Source organism: Cheilinus undulatus, linkage group 5 (assembly GCF_018320785.1).
Source record: "Cheilinus undulatus linkage group 5, ASM1832078v1, whole genome shotgun sequence".
Lineage (NCBI taxonomy): Eukaryota > Metazoa > Chordata > Actinopteri > Labriformes > Labridae > Cheilinus > Cheilinus undulatus.
In genome coordinates, this window is record NC_054869.1 from 25,902,018 (window position 1) to 25,919,243 (window position 17,226).

A 17,226-nucleotide genomic window follows, 5' to 3' on the forward strand; every position below is an offset into this window, starting at 1 on the left:
TGAACACTAACATCTTGTGCTCTTTGTTATGTGTATAGAAATAAAGAGAAAGAAATCACTCACAGCTCCAGGATCAGGATGACCTCCGCCTTGTTCTCAAAGACCTCCTGGAGAGTGATTATGTTGGGGTGCTGGATCTCCTTCAGGATGTTCACCTCACGCTCAATGTCCTCCCTTGTCACACCTCGTCGACTTGACTTGCTGCGCCGCTTCTTGATGAATTTTGCGGCGTACTCCACACCTGTACTCCTGTGCCGACATCTTCTGACCACAGCAAACTGGCCACTAGAGAAAAGAGGAGATGGTAGAATAAGCGACATTAATGATTTACAGTGCTTAACAAATTTATTAGACCACCCTAACCCTAACCAAAGTAAGGTTTATGCCACAGCTGCCCTAAATTAACAGCACTGGTAATTAACAAAATCATTTTTTATGTTTCTGCAATGGTTAATACACAAATATGTAGAAGCTATTTAACCCAAATGATATTTTTAATGCTAAAATATAACTAGCATTGTTATCCATGAATTTTCAAATTTACTGATTTACAAAAAAACTGCAAAAATAGTAAAGCATATTAATATTTCTTAATTAATATGTCAAATTATAGTTATTTACTTGCATTCCTGAACAGAAAAATGAGTTTTAGTGGTTGAATGTTATGCTTGATGAATTTCTGACTTCTCAGAGAAGCCCAGTGAGCCGGCTCAAATTTGGGTGAATTCAGTTTGAAATCCCTCATTCCTGTTCAAAATGATAAAACATGGAGAGCTGACTGAAAATGAAAGAGTTTGCATTAAAGCACTTCATGATGCTGAATGGTCTTTGAGACAAATATGACAGGTGGTCTAATAAATTTGTTAAGCACTGTACATAAAAAAATATTCTACCAGCATGCATCCCATACTACATTTTTAAGACATTCTATGGCATTTGTTTGATTTCTTCAAAAGAAGTTGATACAGATGGATTTTGTCACTGCACTATCAAACTGAAACATCTGTTTCCAATCTTTATGCTAAACTACCATCAAATACATCTAACATCTAACTTTTGGCAAGAATATGTACCTCCCAAAATGTCAGAACATCCCCTAGAGGAAGAAAGAAAAAAAAATGACAATTAGAATGAGGAGACAATAGAACAAAATTAAGATTTAGACCACACCAAATATGATGTCAAATGAAGTAGATCAAAAACAGATTAACTGCTTTATCTGCATCAGATTGATCCTAACACAACATACAGACATCTAAGCTTAAGCAAGTGGGCGAGATTATAAGACATAACAACAGTTGATCAGACACAGCTCTGATTAACCAAATTATGAATCATGACTGACGGAGACAGGAATAGAAACCTGTGCTTTATACGATCACCGTTCACATCCAAGTCAAGGGAAAATTATGTCACCCTGTGGAGGTGTTTCAGAGACTGATCTTAATATGAAAACCTAAACTGTCCAAAATCAATGTAATACAATAATCTGCAAAGGTTATATACTACTCCTTTATTCCTCATTTAATCCAAAAATCTGTTTAAACTAACTAAACCACGAGAAAAAATTAGATTAGGAATAGGTCTGTTTTTATTTAAGTATTGGTGCAGAATTATTTGAAAAATACATCTGTCATCATCTTCATCATCAGTTCACAGTGCATTTATTACAAGCAGGAAGCACAGCTCCCACTGTCTGACAACAATGACAGCTCAGAACAACGTCAACATAGCTGACTAACACACTCAACTTGAGTTAACCAAGAGGACAGGCATTATGTAAAACACCTTTAACAATTCATATTTCAAAAGCATGTTGAAAAGCTCTCATTTCCACAGGATTAGGCACTTACAGCTGCCACAACAGAGATGCATTCACCAAAAATATACCCAAGTCTGCATCCACTTGTTTTCTTTTTCTTGATTAACATTTTTTGTGGAAAGTCTGTGAAATATGTATAATTAAATTATTAATCAGACTGATTTTGAAGTATCCGTGAGAAGTTTTAAAGTTGATTCAATCAATAAACTCTGGAATAAAAAAAAATCACAGTTCTAGATTTTCAAGTATTAATGCTGTTCTACATTTTTCCTTTATTCACTGACATTTTGATAACTCCAACATTTAAAAAATGCCCTATTATGATACACATAATTTAGCAAAAATACTGTTATTATCTTTATTTTTGAATATAAGAATTTGTATCCAAATTGAGAGATTTTATTATTTCAAGAAGGTTCCGAGTACACATATCAACCCTCTCACCTGTTCAAGTACTGTCCCCTTCTATATTTAAAAGTGAAACAGACTACAGCAGACTCAGTCCTAGCTAAGTGGAATCCTGTCTGTCTAACTCCAGACTGCTTAAGTGCACACATATGCACTTTAACCGTCTAGTCACTCTGAATGTGATGAGCCTGCATGACATTTGAGCGTGACAAATTACTCCAAAGTATGAACAACACAGGAGCTGTTATGGAAATTTCACCACCATGATGCCGCGCAGCCTTGTTGTTGTTAAATGCTGCAATCTGACCAGATAACGCTGACTCCACTGTCACTCCACCACAACACTGCCAGAAAATTTACTCAGGGAAGCAAGGACACTTGGCTGAGGATTGCTGACGCCCCCGCCGATTGTGCCTCCTCGCGGCCCTGGCAATCATGAAGCACTTAGTGTACCAAACACCCACAGAGGAGGAAGAGAACGAGGGAGTGGGGGGGGTGTAGAGTGAGAAAAACCAGAGAGGCACATTCTGTCACATCTTTCAGATTTCCATGGCCAGATTATTAGTGAATTTTACAGCTTCAGAGCAAAAGCTTCCTCTGCCTAGGCAAAAAAATGGCCCCAATAAAGAGAATTCTGCACTGTCATCCATCTCCAGCAGTCCTGCCAGGCCTACAGAGGAAGAGAAGCACTGTATTATTTAGCTACAGGTTTCCACTCTAATCTTCCTTCTATAATGTGTGTCTTAATATTTATTGTATGAATGCAGAATCCTGAGAACAACACTTGGAGCTGCAAAGGAGAAAGAAAAAAGTCAGCAGCACACTTCCTTTGGGAATGTCTGTCACCATGATCTGACCCTTAGCTTTTGGGCATCCCTTGGGCTGAACAGCAGTGTCTGGGGCCTTGTCCTTACTCATATGGATGAATCAGAAACTGTTTGTCAGACTGCATTTTTTCTATGACTTGGTTACAAAAAGTCAACAACAAAAATCAGAGGCATTTAAGTCATTTTATCAGCAAATAAATACCAAACCCTCAGTTGTTACAGTTTCCTAATGATGAGGACTTTATTATATTTATTGTGCTCCGCATAATCGTAAAAATAATATCTTTGTGATTTTGACATTAGGCTGAAAAATATGGAGGAATTACTGACAGCTATAATCTGCACATTATCAGTAATGAAAATGTTGTTGAGATTTATCATAGAACAGCTAAATTGAATCTCTTTTTTTCCTGCTTCTTCTTACTGCATGACAGAGTTCCCCCACTCACCCTAAACAGACACTGAAGTGGCACACCAAATTACAGTTGTACACAAATGTAAAACAATTGATGCTGGGAACTTGACGACTCAAAGTCAGCGGGTGCTGCTGCTTTTTTTATTTGCAGCAACTTCAGTATTGAAGGAAAATCTGTGGCTCATACTGAATAACACGATTAGCAGTCGATAAAACAGGACAATACAACAGTATTGATGCATGAAATGCTACTCAATACTGCTATATCAATAAAGTAAAGTCTGAAAACATTGCTAACTCTTTTTTAGTTTGTAAACGCTGTTGTGTTAAAGAGTGTGAACTGGCTCTTTGAACAGTAACACAGTCAACCATGCTCAGTATTAACTGGGTCAAAAAAATCAGAATTATGGGTGCCGGTTTAGCTCAGTTGGTGAAGCAGGCGCCTATATATAGAAGCTATAGTCCTTGTGCTGGTTGCAGGATTGATTACCAGTCTTGGTGCTGTTTGGTGCATGTCTTATCCCAGTCTCTTTCCCCATATTTCCTGTCTCTCTTCAGCTGTCCTATCCAAAAAATTTTTTTAAAAACATTTCACCAAATACAGTTTAGGTTCGACAATATGTCTATGTGCATTTCAAAAGCCTAGTTTTAGTCGAACTAACAGCAAACTGAGTTTTTTTGTGTATAAAAAGTAATGACCGCTATAGAGCTCATTGTTAACCCTTTAAAAATACTGTTTATTTTACACACATTTTACTATGTGAGAATATTGTTTTCAAGAACACCTTACTTTGAAAGGCAGGATAAAAGGTATAAAAAAAAGTATAGGCAGTTTTTGTCGACAGGGGTTTCTGTCATATGGACTCCACAAGCTGAAGCATTCAATTAAAAACACACCAGCACTGAGTGACATATTTATAGGAAAGCAATGTGGTTCTGACTAGTAAAAAAATGTTGGCTGAAAACTGAATTACAAGCTAGCTAAAGGGAATCATGTCTCTTTAAGGAAGTGACTTGTCCAGCGAGCGAGCCTTAGACATGAAGCAGACAATGTGAAGAGGAAGACAGAGCTAAGGAAAAGGGCTTTCTCATGCTAATAACACTTCCACCCCCATTCAGTCTGGCTGCACCATTTTGTAAGCCTGGCCTCCTTCGTGAAGACAGAAAGGACAGAAATATCATGATATGATCCATTTCTTCAAGAAAGACTAACAGATGAGTGTAACAGGCAGTTGTTTGTACTCTCTTTATGTGATACTGCACAAGACAATCACAGGACTTTCCAACCTGTATTAAAATAACTAAACACCAGGTATGCATGTTGGGACAGGTGATGTAACAATAACTCAATGAGAAAACTTGACCCTATCATACCTGTAGACACAAACATTTGTGCCATTGGTGAGCAACTAAACTGGTTGATCATCAGCTAAGAATGTAACCTTGTATGTGAAACACTCAAACCAGGAGAGTCGCCAACATGTAAGTAAATCAAACAGCTCTCTCAGAACATCCATCAGCTCATTCTTGTGCTGTCAAACTTTCCACTGCTGAATGGTCATGCAGAGGAAAATTGTGATCCATGAAGCTGTGGGACTTGGTGTGAAAACACTGTTGAGGACAAGAAAGGAAAACACTACTGATTTCCTGTTCTTGATTCTGCACCATCTGTGCTGATTAAAAGACATCCTGTGGCACATCAGATCATATCATTTATATTTCTACATATATTTATCCAGACAGTGCAGCTCTATCGAAGCTGGTTTTACTCATTTCACCAGTGACTGACTCAAATCAACTACTGGAGTATGATGCATCTAAGCTGACGGGAAAGAATCTTAAGAAACAAAATGACATCCAATGTGAAAAATGCAGGACTTCAACATTCAGAATGTGAACTCAACATAGCTTCAGAAGATAGCTGTTCAATGTGAGTCTGGTTCTGCTTAAGGTTTCGGACGTTTTTCCTTGCCAATGAAACTATGCTACATGTTGCTTAGCGCTGAGCACATGGTGGATACATTTTGTCTTCATAAATAACAAATCAGAGTGCAGTCTAGGCCTGCCCTCTTTGTACAGCGATGACCTGGCACTATAAAAAGACTGACTGAAAGAAGTCTATGTTGAAAACATTACAGACAAATGAATATACATTGAAATTTTGCAAGAGTTCTCATAACACATGAAATTCCCCTTGTTTTGTACAATGAATTCACAGGGGTTTATGTTTACTGGGCATTCAGATCAAGTCACAATCCTTAATGCTTTGTCTGGACCTGCTTAATGCATATCAGCGGTTTGATATCTGAAAGCTTGGACTGCGTACAGAGGTTGTCTGGGAAGCCTTCATCTTGACTGGAATGGTTCTATAGACATGAATTAGTACTAAAATTTAGCCACATGTTATCTGAATGCCAAAACACATTATTGAAGCCGATTAAACAATGAAGGGAAGCATTCTCAGTCATGCCTTTACCTTAACTGTCATTGTTCAGTGAGGCCATTTCCTACCATAAAAAGTCTCTAAAAAGACTTTCAGAAACTCTTTAACTCCTTCACATCTTAAGACATTTGAGTCACAAAAAAGCCGTTTCCATAGCAACTATGTACAATATGATGACTACACACATGATGCAGTGAGTGAGGTTTGCTTTACCCATTGCAATTTAGGCGATGATATAATGTTAGCCAATTAACTTTTCAAGCTGCTGCAAGACATTTTCTTTTTTTACTGGCTCAAAACTGACAGGTTTTCTGGAGCTGTCTTTCACCCTAATTACTGTTTGTTGCTAGAAAATCCATTGTAAAGATAATTCTCACTTGAATGGATTTGCTCTTTCTTGGCATTGAGTCAAAGACTATTATTCTATTAAACTCAAAGGTTTGTTTTTTATTGGAGCATCAACAATGGGTGAAAGATCCACTTCAGAAAGGTTCACTTAAAAGATCAAGGTCCAGAGTAAGACTTTCTGTCATAGAAGCAATCCAAGCACTTTTTTGAGCATCGTTTTACACAGTCATCTAGGAGCAAGGGCTTAGTCTGCTGTATCCTCTGCAGGTTGCTTGTGAAAAATAGAGGGCAGCAGGACACAGTGAGAGTAAAGACTTTACTAAGGCAAAGTCATGACTACAAACTCTACTAATGCAAGAAAAAGAGCTCTAAATGCCAATCCTAATATCGCTGTTTGAGTAAAAGTAGATTTGATTTGTAGTACATGACCACATGGACGTTCATGTGAAGGCACCTGTTGGGTGTCAGGCTAAGTGTGCTTTGTCAAAGACATCAGCGAAGCATAGCTGTGACTCAGGAGGATTGCCTCATGATGGAGGAAGGCTGAAAAGGCGTCACACCTCCAAGGTTGGGAAAGACACAGTCCAGATTCAGTCTATGTATCAAAACTGCTTGCAATCCAAAGCCAAAGAATGACAAAGAGAGCTGTGGGATTAAAATCGAGGCCTTTAAGATTTGGGTGGGGTGAAAGCAGTGGTTTGAAATGAAAACAGCAAAAAAAAAAAAAAAAAAGAACTGCAAGAAAAAAAATTGCATTGCAAAAAAATAAATCCTGAAAAACAGCCACATGTTTGGAGAATTACCATGTAGCCTGTGGGAATCCAAATCCTCACTCCAGTTCATCCAAAATTCTCCCACTGTATGAACAAAAAGAGAGGGGAAAGTGAGCCCACCCTCTGTTCACAGTAACAGCTGCACACACATACAAACAAGTGGAAAATGGCAGCAGCTCAACTGCACTCTCTCCCTTTGGTGAGGTAGTGGAGGGAAACCAAAACCCAGAGCTGCCTTGAAAATGAAACACCCTTTCTCTCCTTGAGCTTCACTCTGAGCAAGGAGCCAAGATAAAAGGAGTTAATGTGGTGGATTGCCCCTGCATGTTTACTTACTAGCAGGGGGGCTAGTAGGGAAATCCCTCTCCTTCTCCTGAGATGTTTAGGGAGAGCTCTGACTTGCACCAGTGCTGCTGAATAAGCGTAAAGATGGGGGTGAAATAATGGGCAGGCAGAGGAGGAAAACCTTCCTGGGAATCACTTACAAACAGAGGCAGGGAGGCTGCTTTTCAAGAGCAGCTCTCCCCCTCAACCCATGCCGAGTGAAACCCTGCGCAGGGCAGGATCAAATTGCTCAGTTCTTTTTGTTGTGTTTAAAGCACAGACAAGGCTTCCCACTTTTGGCCTACTTGTTTCTCTAAAGCTACTGAGGGTGGGGGGGGGGGGGGGTAATAGGTGGGGTTTGTTTGTGTCTATCAGAGCTGCCTGGGTGTGTGACAACACTGTGTAGATCCCTACATTGCCTAACAGGCTATACAGTGTTTACCTGCGGGGATGTACTGCAGCAGTTAACAGTTACATTGCTTCATGCTCCACTTTACCCTCAAAACAGCAAAGGCAGTCGGACCTCATCATTACTCAACCAACGTCTTAGGTTTACTGTACACAATCCTGCCTGTTGAATGTAGACACATGGAAGCACAGTTGCATATACAAAGTACAAAGTAGCTGACAGTGCTACTAGAAACAGACCTGCACTCAGTCAATTTACATGCAAACAGACACATAAAGGTCTGGCTAAGAGAAACTGCTCCAACACAGCAAACAAGGAAATTTGATTTGATGTCTTTTATAGTGCTGCTTCAAAGCTTGTGCTCTGCACAGGCCTTGAGATCCTCCACTCAAGATATACAGAAACTCATTAAATGTCAAGTAAGAGAGCAAACAATTTATTTATCAGAAGCATAATGTTTATAATCTGGCTAATGTTTATCATCTTTAAGTCATTTTTTACAAGCATCAGATCTTCTAATTTAACACCACACACAACAGCTAGAAATAAACTGGCAACAGTTCTCCTCTATAACACTTTGTGGCTCAACCTCTTACTTTTTTGTGCAGTTGTTGTTAAAATCAACAACATCAGACCAAAAATGTGCACAAAAGCAAACGGTGTGCTTAAGTCTACTGCATATAACTTGATGTAATACCACATGAAATGATAACTCAAGGCAGCAGCTTCAGCACAGACAGCAGGGTGCACTTTCTTAAAAAGTGAAAGAGCCTGTATACACACGGAGATGTGATGGGACAGAGCTGTGTCTTTGCTCACACAGAAGATTGACCACTGCAGTGCAGTGCGCTGTCAAATGAGTGCAGCCTTGCTCGGGTGATTGTCTGATGTTAGTTAGAGGTCTGGCCATGTCAGGATGAGGCAGCACTGGAGGAACAATGTTCAGCTGTAATGAGCACTAGAAAAGCCTTGTAAACAAAAACCAGTGAAGTGAGAGAGGGCTGGCTGAGGAATACATTCAACACTAACAAGCACAATAAAATCACATCATAGAAGAGCCATAGTGTTAACAGTCTGGGCAGGAAAAGCTGTGGATGTTTCCTTTAGTGATATTTCTGTAGCGTCACTCAACAACCATCATGGAAAATACTTTTAAGTATTGTAATAAAAACTCTACAAAGCCCCTTACCAGTAAATGAGCACCATTCTAACATCAAAAAATCACATTTTTTTTCAAACCAAACCAAATTTAGGATTCCTTGCTTTAAAAATAACCAACTTGGGGCACGGTCAGCCCAGTGGTTGGGTTGCACCCTATTTACACATGCAGCCTGGGTTCAAGTCTGGCCTGTAGCTCTTTGACTGCATATTGTTCCCCACTCTCTCATCCCCGTTTTTAAGGTCTATCCACTGTCCTATCTCTCCAATAAAGGCAAGAAAGCCCCGACTAAATCTTTGAAAAAAATTCTACAAAAGATATAACTCAAAACAACATTTGCTTTATTTTATCAAGATATTTAAAGCAAGTAAACTTAAAATCCTCCTTGCCTTTACAAGTGCATTATCAAGGTTCCCACTCTTTATTTTGTATAGTGTATGTGGCACATTACAAATTCAAACTGAATCACCATTCACTCATATGCATTATCCAGGTAGGCGTCATGTTTAAGAGGAGCACTGTCTCTTATTACGCATTGACCTTCATGAGTTACAGTTGGTGAAATGGTAAAGTGGTCCGCCTGCCTGTGGAGGGGCCTTAATAATGATGTGCAGCATCTCAAAACAAGATCAAATCTAGATTTTTATTTTTCTAAATTAAATTTTTTCACCAAAACAATTAATTGATTTAATTTATCTGCCAAGCCTAAAGGGTGTTAACAAATATTAAAAAGCTGATAATTTAGTCAACATTAGTGTTCAGTTAATTTATTTTATTTACTTTTGTGTTGATTAAAATCAATCTGAACCTTGAAATATCTGCTAATGATACCTGGTTCACCATTTTCCACAAAATCCTCTATTAAAATTCTACAAGATCCCAATTAGAAGACATACTATCAATAACATCTAATCAGGGAAAATGTTTAATCTCAATGTGAACTATATACTACACCAGACAGAAGTTAAGTTTCATTTAGGCACTTACCAACTATTACTCAGAGAAGCAGCCAGGACTTAATGAAAGCTGAAATAGTACCTGGCAGATATTTATGTGACTCTGAACACCTGCCAAACATGAAATGCTGAAACCTGTATGTTTTGTACAGTGATACCTCTAACTCAGTTAATTTTCCAACTAGGCAGCAAGATTCAGTCCAAAGTAAACTAAATGAACTGCAATGTAATAAAAATTTAATCACAAATGGTATAAAATGAGGTCAGTAGAGTTTTCCATGCACAGAATATCAAGCTTAACAGTTCTACAGACTGCATAAGGAGCTCTTTCATAAGTTTCATTTTTGTAAAACAGCCCAAGAGGAGAATGATAGTAAGGCATGATTAGCTGGTTGACAATCACATTTTTCTTACATAGTCTTGCTACTTCCTTTACCAGTCTCATACTCTGACTATATAGCCTAGCACGGGTAACAGTCAAGTTAGGAAGAAATACCGAAATCACCCAGCTTTACATGACAAACTACTCATGCAATGGCAAAAAAAAAAAATACAGAGGTTTAGTTTCTTCTTTTTTTGTTGCACACAAGGATAAAATCAATCATGAGTGCATAAAATGTGCATCTGTATGACACACAACTTTTTAGCTCTTAAGTAGAAACAGGGTTGCGTTGTATCGGCAGGTTTCTTAAGAAGAACCAGGTGATAACAAGCTCAGTCTGAATCTCACGTCCTCAGCACAGGGTATCTGGCACAGCCCGGGCTGACAGCAGCTGAAGATGACACATGCATGGCTGCACACACACTTAGACACACACACAGCACTACCTGCCTTGAAAATGTGTATTTCCCTACAGGGGAGTTGATTTCAGCATGTGCTCTAGCTGGCTTAACGATCTCAGAGGCAGGGAGAAATCTCTGTGATATCTTTATGCATCTGCACACTTCATACTAAAGGACAGAAAATAAACCTGCTGTTTTACAGATTGAGTTTTTACTCAGACAGTTCATGACTGAGCCCTCTTTCAGAATACGCTAATGGTCTAGACAGCATTAGATGTAAATCATTTACTACAGAATAATCTAATATGTAAGTAACGGTTATGGAGACAGAGCTGAAAGAGGACAGTGTGATATATGCACCCCTCTAATCTTTGGCCTCAATCCTGCCATAATCCATCTATACATTACAGCCTCTTAAAGAGAGTCTATACTGGAGAGTATAATGCAATGTATATCACAGCCGTCTTAAACCGGCACTCCCCTACACCCCTCAAATAAATCTATAGTAACACATGAGGATAAACCAAAAGCCCTCGGATTGTCTGAACATCAAACACAGTGGGCACAGTGTTTGTAGGATAATGGAATAAAACACAAAGCATTTTTCTTTTGGTTAAAGGCATTAAATTGGCGTAGATTCCCCACAGTTGTAAAAGCTGTCATCCAAGAAACATCACATCAGTGATTATTCAAAGCAATTAGCCACCCTGCTAGCATCTCCATCACCATGCAGCTGTCACTTCATTGATTAGAGCTGACTCACCACTGCCTCCAAAAAGGAAACACAGTGTAGTACAACAACAAAGTAATGTAATTAGCCACCAACAGCCATTTCATCTCTAAACTCCTCTAAATCACACAGCTACAAGTGATAGATGTTCTGTTCAGAAAATCTTTGTAAATCATAAATCCCATGCAGGCTTACTAGCTCGCTGATTTAAGATCAACTTCATACTTTTAAGAGCTTGTGGCAAACAGATAGCTTTACGAGCATATTAAGGAGGAAATCAGACTGAACATCTGTGAAAGATCAAATGACACAAGAAATCAAAACATACATTTGATCCCAATTTGAATAATACAACAGTGGTACAAAAAAGAAATTTTAATAAGATTGAGGCAATTATATTGTGTTTTTAACCCTTTATCTACTGACCCCGCGCCAGTGCTGTGTTTTATATGTCCGGAGTATTATTACTGTAACTCTGTCAAAGTTTGTCTGATGAGAAAAAATCCAACGGTGTTGGAAAGCTGAGAATTGTGGGCATGCGCACATATATGGTTCATTACAGTACACGCAACCATATGATGTAGGCATTCATAGCAAAACACCATAGCAAAACACCAGAAGTATTGCGAAACTGCTACATGGATTCTCAACACTGTAACTCCTCGAAAGTTTGCTCACCCAAAAAATTCCAACACTGACAGAGAGCTGAGAATCAGTGCTTTCGGGCAATATATGATGCGTGGTAAATAGTAGGGCTGGACGATTATGGCAAAAATAACAATTTTTTTGATTAATATTGAAATCACGATCAATAAACACGATTATTCATTGATTTCAAAACTTAAGTATTTATTGAACCACAACTTAAAAGAACAATGAAAAATAAATTAGTAACAAGTAAAATAATAACAATATATTAAATGATAGCAATAAAAAACAATAAATAAAATTAAATACCCAATCTACATGCACTCCTGTAAAACTTGCAAATTGCAAATGCAAATTGTCCTACCATGTCCTACCCTTCTTCTCAACCAAAGGCTGCTGTTCTGTCATGTTTTTTAACGCTCACTCCTCGTATTATTGATCCACATACGTCACATGCTTGCTGCACACGCAACACAGGTGCATTCACGGTGCTTTTACAGTGTAGGAACTTGCATACACGCCGCGCGGCACATTAATCATTTTTCTTCGATTATAATGTTTTTATGATCATGAGAAGCCAAAATTGAAATCACGATCAAATTTCGATTATGTCCAGCCCTAATATATAGTATATTACGGTAATGTCAAACAGCACCACGATAACAGCAGCTTTGGCAGAAGACGAGTGAGAAAAGGAAAGTGAAGGCAGAGAGTAAAAGGAGAGCAAGCGAGAGTGGTGTTTGGTTTTCAAAAATAGCATTAGATAGTGGCATTTGTGCGTGTCTGTCATGTGCAATAACAATATGTTACTTGAGAATGTTGAGAATGCATTTTTCCACCTTTATTTGCACTAATTTTCGCCTATGTATATAGTTATCTTTTGCACTGTGTTTTGCACACACAGGGTCCTAGACTCAAAAAATGACTGGTGATTGTTCTAAACATGTACAGGTTCACATTTCAAATGTCAAATTAAAACTTCATGAGCAATAACAAAATTTCTTCTCATGAAAGCCATGAAAAACAAATCCGTTTTTGTGTTTTTCTTCTTTTCAATTGCTGACAATTCCATATAATGTGCAATAACAATTGACCAGATGTTGAAAAGTTAAGTTCAAGTACTCCTGGGAAAAGGGACCAAAGCTCTCAGACTTAGGGCATTTCCTGACTATTTTACAGCCATAATAACAAAATATGTCCAAATCACCATTTTTAGACTCAATAGGTAAAGGGTTAAAGCCAAGTTTGGGGAAAAAATGCTCATCAAAACATCCAACTGCTGTAATTGCCGGCATGTCTGTCTGTCTGTCTGTCTGTCTATATGTCTGTCTGTCTGTCTCGACTTGGACGTCACACCATTGCTCCAATTGTCCTTGCTGCCTCTAAGAAGACTTTGTGGGTGTACTGGTTTGAAACTGGCGCTGTAAAAAAATCAAACATATGTACAGATTTTCAATGAAATCCTAAAATGTTGTACCAAGTAGCAAGATTCCCTGTTGTCCACTCCTTTCCTCTCTTATCATCGCTTAGCGCATGCACTCCTCTGGAGTTTAGGGTGGGAGAGTTAGCTGTTAACATAGTGAGCTAATAGCCAGAGTGCATAATGGTGGCCTCAGTGTTGCTGCGGTTTGTGGACAGCACAGGACTTGATTCCGACATAAACAACCGTTAGCTGCCAGCCCCAATAGCACTTAATGGGAACAGCATGGTTTAGCACTGTTTTGACCAAGAATATTGGGATTAAGTTGTTCAGAGACTGTGTTGGGTTATAGTTACATATAACTGAAGCAATGAGTGACAACATTTAACACAGCAATATGGATATTTACCTACAAAGAGGATCAAAGACCAGCAATACTAGCACTTCTACCATTAGCCACGTTCAGTAAGCCAGCTTTGTTATACATTCTCTTACCACCAATTAGCTGTTTTGACACAAATAACAGAAAACTAACAAGTCACTTATTAACACACAAATGCAAATATAGAATAAATATAGAATAGATATGTAGAGTAGAATGTAGCTAACAATATGTCTTCATGATGCAGGGTCTTTCTGGTTTTAGCAGAGACTTCTTTTTGGCTTTAATGGATGGAAAAATTTACCATCACAGTAACATTCCTAAACTTATCCTTCAAAGACAAGCACCATGTCCTTGTGCTTTAGTGTTAGAGTACTACACTGTATATGTCTCCATCCAGCATTGTGAGCCAGCTATTGATTGGCTCTGTGCATTACTACTGTGTAATAGGAGCGGGTGCTGAAAAGCTGAAAAGTGTTAAGTACAATAGCAGGCAGCCTTGCAGAGTTCCAGGAAGGCACACAACAAATAAACTTCCACAAAATCTGATGCACACGATGCACATAGATAAAGGGGAGCATAGTAGGAGCATAGTAAGTGAAATCTCACCTACACATACAGTTTGTTCTCCTTTGGTGTAAACCACAGAGGGAGTGTACTTGGCTACATGACATGTGTTTGGATTTGTTCTTTTTGGATAACACAACCCTTTCAGAAGAAAATGCAACTCAGATGATGTAGCCTACACTCACATCACTTATATCATATGGTGCAAAACTGTGCTTTTAAACATGCATCTATTGCTGAGCAACATTACTATTTAATTACAGCTGAGTTTGTGTATGATTATTACGAGCTCACTGTGTCACTTACTTTGAGCACTACTTTTTACTTCAGCAAACCCTTGATGGATCATTCTTGCTCTCAAACAGATTAAAGGCTCAACCTTATTCACATACTTGTCCAATTTTGTGTCTGGTGCTGAGATGGTAGTTAAAAATTGGTTTCTAGAGTTGTTACCGACATTCAGCAAACATTCCTTTTTTTCTTCACCATACCTAATCTACATGTCTCCCACACATCTGCTCAATAATGTGACATGCTCTCTGTAAATGGTGATCTGAAAAGGAATAAATATCATTAACTACAGGTCTATTATTCAGGCTGAATAGTGCTGACATCTGACAATGAGAGTTGCTGTAATCTGAAATGAGTCTCATTCCTCATTTCTATCTTTGTGGCTGATGAGAGCTTTCATCAAGCCAGCTTTGAAAAGGGTAGGCCAAGTTTTGCCTCCCTTAAATGGGTCTAAATGACAAAATCATCCCAACCATATTAGAATACAGATTTTAGATCTCATCTATATCTTAACAATAACCTGAAGTAGTTACAATTTTAATTTACTGTAACAAAACCCCTATTTATCTTACAGCCTAGAATCCCTGGAGAGTTGAACAAACAGGGCAATAGTGTACAATAATAACATCACTATGTAACTTTTATATGCTGCTCTGCTTTATTCAGCTTCCTTTAGACTGGAGTGCTTGAATGTGCCCACTCACACTAAGTTTGCAGCACTTCAACAACAGACAGTCTCAGCAAATCGATATGTGTGTTCTGAAGAAAATTACCCATATCACTGCTGCTTACTGGAAATGCTGTTTTATCAGGTGAAGGACAGAGACAGATTTTTTCAGGCTGAAATGAAGCAGTGTTTCAACATTATTATACACCCCTGACACACAAATGTGAACAGTACAGAATGAACAAAACATACTGGAGTTTTAACAAAGGGGTTTCTCAGTTAATACACATGAACAAATCTATGAATTAACCTGGTCCCCTTTAAAACACATTTAGATACTTACTGTATGTCAGCATTAGTAAGTTGCCTTTTCAATTTGCAGACAATAGCTTTACTTTGGAGGCATTTACACAGTATGGAAGAATAAGGGTCTAACTAATTTCTCAGACTTAATGGAAAACACAGGAGCTTTTGTCTATGAAATCTGATGCCGACTTCATGGATTTGGTGATGAACCAGAGGTCAAAAACAGGACAGCGAAGTAGTTTGGATGACAATCCAAACTAGAAGAAAAAAAACAACCTGATAAACCTTGGATGTGCTGTGCAGTGGAATGCATTTTGCTTTTCATTTCAGAGATTAATATTTCATGGGGATAAAACTCATCTTTGCTGTGTTGCTGCCAAATTGCTTGGCACTCGAGAGAGTGAAAACAAAGTGAGAACGAGAGAAAGAAAGCGATTGGAAAGACTGAAAGTGGGAAATTGCTGTGCTTGAAATATGGATCAGATTTGACTGATTCACAGGCTGGTTTATTAATGCTTCATGAAAAGGAATTGCAAAAGCTTTTAGCTTTGATATTTCTTCTGTTCTTTCTTTGAAATTGCTGTACCCCAGTTTCTCACTATAAAATGCATCTTTCCAATAAGTTACCCAATCACTTGTTTTCCACCCTAATTTTCAAAATAAAGAAACCAACATTCATCTTTGTTTTGTATGATACAACACATTGTTACGATTAAAGTTCTGCTTCTCTAGTTAATTAGATTGTCTGGCTCACGGGGGCTGAATGAAGTCCCATGGCACTGAACACACATCCTTTGTCAGTGTCCAAATTCACCACATTAGTCTGCTCACCCAGAACCAGAGGAAACAAAGCTCTGAGCACTCGGTCTACACTTTTCATGATTCTTGGCTGTTCCTATGCTAATACATAGAATATTTGTAGATGACAATGCAGAAAAAAACAGAACAGAAACCACATACTGCTGACAGATTAAGAACAGCAATCTCTAATACCTCCAGGTCAGTGCAAGCTACGTATGTCATACTCTCGCTTCACACAAACTACTTCTTGCAAACATACATTAGTTACCACTTGAGACTGCAAATATTTGCTGCTTTTCTCTGTGAATAGAGTTAGGTTTGTAATGGTAACTCATACACAACAAGCCTTTAGAAGAAGTCACGTTAAGCCTTTGTTTTTTTATTGTAGACTGAAAACTCTAAATGAGAGAATTTTGAAAAAACATAACTGAATGTTCAAGAGATATATTGATTGCATAACGAACCACAATGTTCCTGTTTCAGTTCCAGCTGGAGACCTTGTCTGTGACTCATGCAACTCCCTTTCCTCATATCCTGTCTTTGTTCACACTGTCAATTGTCCAATGCAAGAAAATAGGCCCCAAACTCCCCTGTAAAATCTTTACATCAACTAAATACTAAAAAACAGAAAGCAACTATTTCTTTCCATCCTTATCAATAACTGCATTTTTTAATGTTTTTAAAAGGAAAGGGATGTTAGTCAAATAGGACAAAATCCAAAAACTTAAAATCCAAAAAACTTAATTT

At 38.3% G+C, this 17,226-nt stretch overlaps 1 protein-coding gene across 2 annotated transcripts in view; it reads right to left on the reverse strand.

Moving 5' to 3' along the window:
• dapk1 (death-associated protein kinase 1) overlaps window positions 1-17,226 on the reverse strand; it is a 94,737-nt gene that overhangs the window by 58,038 nt on the left and 19,473 nt on the right. For both annotated transcript variants that reach the window (XM_041787041.1, XM_041787040.1), the window contains exon 3: window positions 64-285. In XM_041787041.1, the coding sequence (XP_041642975.1) occupies window positions 64-285 (222 nt within the window). The remainder of the gene's footprint in view (window positions 1-63; window positions 286-17,226) is intronic.